At 43.2% G+C, this 6,468-nt stretch overlaps 1 protein-coding gene across 1 annotated transcript; it reads left to right on the top strand.

The window, feature by feature from the left end:
• The first annotated feature begins 5,408 nt into the window (after positions 1–5,408).
• LOC126661800 (E3 ubiquitin-protein ligase SINA-like 10) lies at positions 5,409–6,262 on the top strand. Its single transcript, XM_056104139.1, has 2 exons — positions 5,409–5,495; positions 5,546–6,262. The coding sequence occupies exons 1-2, from the start codon at positions 5,409–5,411 to the stop codon at positions 6,260–6,262; spliced, it is 804 nt and encodes a 267-aa protein (XP_055960114.1).
• The last annotated feature ends 206 nt before the right edge of the window (positions 6,263–6,468 follow it).

Below are 6,468 nucleotides of genomic sequence, written 5' to 3'. Positions count from 1 at the left end.
CTACCATTGGAAAGAGACAGCCGTAGAATATAACGTTGGGATAAAACCAATCAGCCATGAGGATGATTTTATGGAAATGGCTAGGGCTGGGTCAAAGGCGGGGAGTGTTGAGGTGTACGTTAGGGAGTACTCCGTTGGGGATGTTAGGAAATTACAGCCTAAGAGAAGTCCTAGTCCTCCCCCTCCATCAGCAGTTGTCTTAGAGGAAATTGAAGAACCGAAGGACAGTTTCAGTTATCCTAGTCTGGGCCTCGTGTTGAGTCAGGAAAATTGGGAGAAGCATGGGGATCGTGGCTTCAGAAAAAAGGCGCCAGGTGCCATCAGAATGGTGCAAAGTCAGGGGCCAGGGGTGAAAACGCAAGGGAGCCAGGGGCCATGGTTGAGAAGAAGGTCAGCAAGTCAAGGACCACTAATGATTGAAGGCCAATGGGAACCTGAACCCCCCCCTCCGTACACAGCCGTTGGTGAATCAGAGGTTCGCCAGTGGATGAAAAAAACTATGGAAGATCTGATGAGGGCGGGGCCTAGTGAGGGGCAAAATCTAGCTGAGAGGTTTGAGGAGGTGCAAAATGAGGGGCTGAACGAGGGGCTAAATGAGGGAGAAAATCAAAATCTGAATGAGGGGCTAAAGGAGGGGCTAAATGAGGAGCTGAACGAGGGGCAGAAAGATGGGGTGAGTGAGGGCCAAATGGAGGGGCCAAACGACGACGAGCATGGGCAGATGGGAATAGATGAGGTTAGTGAGGGGCTTTATGATGGGTTACCTGCTAGTGATGGGATGTGGAACGAAGGGGACCTTGGCGAGGTCAATCAAGAAGCTAATCAGAGGGGCCCTGCTGCTGATCTGCAATGGGAACCTGAGAGGCCAAGTCAGGTTGAGGACCAGTGGCAAAAATGGGGGAACTTCGATGAGTTGTTAGATGGCCTTTCAGCTGAGCTTCGGGTGCTATTCGACATGCCCAGTGAAAGAGAGAAGGATGTTCCTGAGGGAGTTGTAAATGAAGAACAGAATGTGCAAGAGGAAGGGGGGCATGTGGATGCAGAGCAGAATGTGGAAGAGGAGGTGGGGCATGGGGATGCAGAGCAGAATGAGGAAGAGGAGGTGGGGCATGGGGATGCAGAGCAGAATGTGGAAGAGGAGGGAGGGCATGGGGATGAAGAGCATATTGATGATTACATAGTTGACCCCGACTACAATATATGGGATGATGACGACGATCTCTTGACAGAGCTGAGATCAACAGGCCAACTACACGGAGAGTCATCAGTTCCAGTTCAAGATGGGGATGAACACGATGTTCAATCAACACAGAGGTCTGGTGGCAGACCAAGGGGTAGTTCACAGCCAGAATTTGGGCCAGGTGGTGTAGAAAGAACCATAAATCCGGATTTGAATGAAGCTGAGTCGGACTATATTGCATCGGATGACAACAACACAGCCTCTGATTCTGATGGTCAAACGGGTGCGCGGTTTAACAGGTTCGATGAGGAGGCTGCGAGAGCCAATCCCTCGTTCACCGAAGGAATGTTGTTTGATAATAGGCACCAGTTCAAGAAGGCCTGCAGGGAGTGGGGAATAGTCAACAGGTATCAAGTTTGGTTCCCCACTAATGAGAAGACGCGGGTTAGGTGCAAGTGCTATGCCAAGTGTGGTTTTTTCGTCTTCGCTTCAAAACTAGATATGGCAAATCCGGAAGACGAGACATTCCAAGTGAAGAGCTTTTTCTTGGAACACACTTGTCCTAAGAGGACAACCAACTTCCACGTCACAAGTTCGTATCTGGCAGATAGTTTTTTGGAGGAGTTCAGAAACAATCCCGACTATACCCCTGAGCAGTTTAAGGGCAAGATCCAAAGAGAGCTGAAACAGAACATCCCAATCCAGAAAGCAAGAAGAGCTAAGAGGAAGGCTTTGGATAAGTTGGAGGGGGATGAAGATGGACAGTATGAGAAGATGTATGACTACAGGAGGGAGGTCCTTAGAACAAATCCTGGCAGCACTGTCGAGTTTAAAGAGCCGAGAGGGAAATTTCAAGGCATGTATGTCTGTTTTGATGCGATGAAGCAGGCTTTCAGGAATGGCCTTAGGGAGATTGTGTGCCTTGACGGTTGTTGGCTCAAGGGAAAGTATGGGGGTCAGTTGCTTTCTGCAACCGGTATTGACCCGAATGATTGCATGTACCCCCTTGCAATGGCGTGGGTGAAGGTGGAGAACACAGATTCTTGGATGTGGTTTATGGAGCTGCTGAAGGCGGATCTGCACTTGGGCAACAACACAGTTTTTATGTCTGATAAACAGAAGGTAATTTCTTTAATCCAGAAGCTTGTTTTGTTTCTTGCTCTCTTTGGTGTATAATGTGCAGTTGATGTTAGGATAAACTCTAGGGATATTTGTAGATGACATATTCATAGTTAAAGGTCCACACTGAATGAGTTTAAAATGTTTAGTGTCCACTGCTGATTTGAAATTTGTAATCCAGGGTCCATAGTTGATCATTCTGTTATGATGGTTCACATGCAGGGGTTGGTCAACGCCGTGAAGGAGCTGTTTCCCTATTCTGAGCATAGGTTCTGCTGGAGGCATCTATGGTCAAATTATAGGTCCACATTTCACCATCAACACTTGAAGCCTCTGATATGGAACATTGGGATAGCTTCTTACAAATCCAAATTTGTTGCGGCAATGAAGGTTTTGGAAGACAGCCATGCAGAGGCATACGCGTGGATTAGTGCTAGACCAAGAGAGCATTGGTCTAGGTACTATTTTGGTACAGAAGTGAAGTGTGACATTCTCCTCAACAATCTGGCCGAGGCGTTCAACAAGTACATCCTGGCTGCCAGAGTGAAACCAATTTTGACCATGTTCGAAATGATCAGAACCCAGCTCATGAAGCGGATATATGACAAGCAACTTTTGGGGAGTAAATTTCAGACTGATGTGTGCCCTAAAATTTTAAAGAAGCTTGACAAGATCATCGATGAGGGATGGAAGTACACCGCAACCCCTACCGGCGGCCCACAAGTTCAAGTTAGTGGTCCCGGGGGGCAGTTTGTGGTGAATTTGCCTGAAAGAACTTGCACCTGTAGAAGATGGGACCTGACTGGGATTCCATGCGTCCATGCCTGTGCTGCTATTCATGAGAACAATGAACACCCACGGCGGTACATTGATGACTGTTATAGCAAAGCGGTGTACGAGCGAGTTTATAGCTTTGTTATCAATCCCATGAATGGGGCTGATATGTGGGAAACAGACCCAAACCCCTTCAATATCATACTCCCACCCTCACCAGTGCAACAAAAGAAGAGAGGGAGAAAGGCAACGGTAAGGCGACTGGAGGCTGAGGAGCTTGAAAAGCAGGCTGCCGAGAAAGCAAGCGACGCACAAGCGACGAGGGCCAAGTTATCACGAAAGGGGCGTCTGCGAATTAAGTGTAGCGAATGTGGACAGTTTGGGCACAATATCAGGAAACATTTAAAGGAAAGAGGTCAAGCTTCGGGTGGAGGTGAACAGCAGCCATCTGTAAATGAAGGTGAAGGACCAATGGCAGAGAGTCAAGTAAGTAACTTTCTGAAATTTCGGTTGCCTGTGTAAGTACAATCTCCCTTCTAATTGTGTTTTTGTTGTAGGCTACTACTGAAGTGCCGCATGCGTCCCCAGCACACCAGACATTGCCATCTGAAACAGAAGCTGCTTGTAATCTTGACAGCCAAACGAGTGCAGTTGATGATGGTGCTCCACCCAAAAGACAGCGCAAGAAGAAGAGTAGTACAGAAGCGTCTGAAAGATACAAGGAACATCTGAGGAAAAGACCTAGGCAGGGCTAGATTTATTTTGTGCCTAGATAATGTTTATTTTGGACCTTATATTTTGTGCCCAGATACTGTAACTGAATCTGTCCTCAACATGTGGGTTATATTTATGTAGATTATATTTCTTGTCTATTTATGTAAAGATACAAGGAACATCTGTGAATTTCTTGTCTATTTATGTAAATTATATTTCTGTCTATTAATTTGCCGTTTTGTGATATATGATGATGTCAGTGAGTAGATAGGAATACTGCCATTCAAGTGCAGATTCTAAACAAATATCACTAATCAATCATGGACCCTGAGATTTGATAAATTGTTATCCATGGCCCTAATAGTATATAACTTATCCACCGTGGACCTGTATATTATACGTTTCATCACGCGTGGACCCTAATGTTTAGATATACGATCATCTATGGCCCTTTAGTTATTAATTGATATCAGCATGGCCTACTTTTGAATTTTAACAGCGCCCCACATAAATAGTCAATAAGTAGCTGGTTTTCTTATTTCGTTCTTCGTTTCCATCTCTCACCCATCGCTTACTACTTAGACTTCTAGGGTTGCAAAATTCCGATCTGTATTTTAACACGTCCGCAAATGGAACGGGTATCTCCACCAGTGGTTTGCGAGTGCGGCATCCCATGTCGTTTACAAATTTCGTCAACGGATAGAAACCCAACTAGAAGATTTTACACTTGTTCAACTGTAAGTAATTGATGTGCTTTACTGCATGTACTTAGCCTTTATTTCTTTGTTCAAATTGTTGCATGTCTGAAGCCTTTATTTTTTCGACCTAAATTTGCCAGGATCAGTGTAATTTTTTTGCCTGGCTAGAGAATGACATGCCTTACCAAATGTCGGTGGTCCGAAACTTGAAAGTTGACCTCCATGTCATGACTGTTGAACTGGAGGAGGCCAAAAGTTTGCTTGCTGCTAAAAAGGACGAGTTCCAGGGATTGAAGGAGTCCCATGAAATGTACATAGACGAAAATCAGGGATTGAAGGAGTCCATTGAGATGTATCGCGATGAAAATGGAATCTTGTTTGAGGAAAGCGGTCTACTTTTTATGGAGATAGACATACTGAAGGGCCAGATCAAGGACATGGAGGTCAAGTATGCAGACTTGGAGAGGTCAACCAGGATCATGAAGTTTGGTTTTTGTGCTGCTTGTGCAGTTGCAGGATGCAGTGTAGGCTTGCATTGCATGAGGAAAAATTGAATAATTATTAACAGATGTAATGTTGTTTCGTTTAATGTAATGTTGCGTATTATTAATGAAAAAAACTTGACTTGTCTTATCATTAATTTTGTACAGTAATTATTAATTTACTACAGTAATTATTATAACTACTGACTTGTCTCATCATTAATTATGTTTACGAAACCCAACAAACCCATCAGTTGGTCATTAAGTATATACCCTTTGATTACCCCCATTAAGTACATCCACTGACTTGGGAAACAACACGATGGTTAGGTTGAATATGAAAAGACAAGTATCCAACTTATTTAAACAAGTTATCATGCTTAATTACAACCGACTTGCTTCTTACAAAGATCATTCTTCATATTAAAAGAAAACAAAGCTATGTCTGATAATATAGTTCGTTCATTTAATCTTGAAGTTATGGATTGCCCCATCTGCTGCGAACCGTTAATTCCTCCAATTATTCAGGTTTTTTACATTTTATTTATATGTTTTCATTTTTTGAATTTTTTGGTTAGTTTATTGTGTATCATATAACATTTTATTTTCTTCAGTGTGAGAATGGCCACACAACTTGCAGCACATGCTCTGTGAAGGTTAAAAATTGCCATTCTTGCACTTTGCCCATAGGATCAATGAGAAATCGGGCGATGGAAGCGGTCGTGGAGGCTGTTACAGTGTTTTGCCAGAACAAAATTTATGGATGCACTGAAAGCTTCAGTTACGACGGAAAGACAAAACACGAGAAGTACTGTTCCTTCGTACCGTGTTCATGCCCGCTTCCAGACTGCACCGTCAAAGGGTCGTCCAAAATGATTTATGGTCACTGCAAAGAGATGCATGCAGATTCTTTTATACCATTTCATTTTGGACGTAGATTTGGTGTTTCTCTGAACTTGGATGATAGGGGCTTACTTCTCCAAGAGGACACATCAGACACTGTGTTTGTTCTGAACAACACAACGTCTTCTTATGGGAATATTATAACTGTCTTTTGTCTGGGACTAATGTCAAACGGACGCTGCCCTTATGACATCGAAATAAAATTTACTGAATCCTCCGTTGACAGGTTTCATTCTTCTACGAAGAATTTTCAAGACACCAACAGTTACTACCGTTCGTTGACAGGGTTACTTATTGATAGCAGTGATCGTGATTTTTTTCCTGACGGGTTGGTAAAGATGGAGCTTTGTGTATGTCGATCATGGGAGCTTGGTTTGGAGGATGACATTTAATGACAAGGATGCTGCCCGAAGTCAAATTCTAGGTCTTGATGATGTATTAAGTTTTTGTGTCGTAACTTTGTTTAGAAAACTGAGAATATATAAGTTAGTTTTTTTGTAGTAACCTTTTCTCTTTGTTTAATATGTAAGACTTTTGATCAGTATGTGTTTTAACATCGTAATATACTAATTATTGTATGTTTCTTAACATATTATTT

Source organism: Mercurialis annua, linkage group LG8 (assembly GCF_937616625.2).
Source record: "Mercurialis annua linkage group LG8, ddMerAnnu1.2, whole genome shotgun sequence".
Classification (NCBI taxonomy): domain Eukaryota; kingdom Viridiplantae; phylum Streptophyta; class Magnoliopsida; order Malpighiales; family Euphorbiaceae; genus Mercurialis; species Mercurialis annua.
This window is presented reverse-complemented; position numbering and strand designations above follow the sequence as displayed.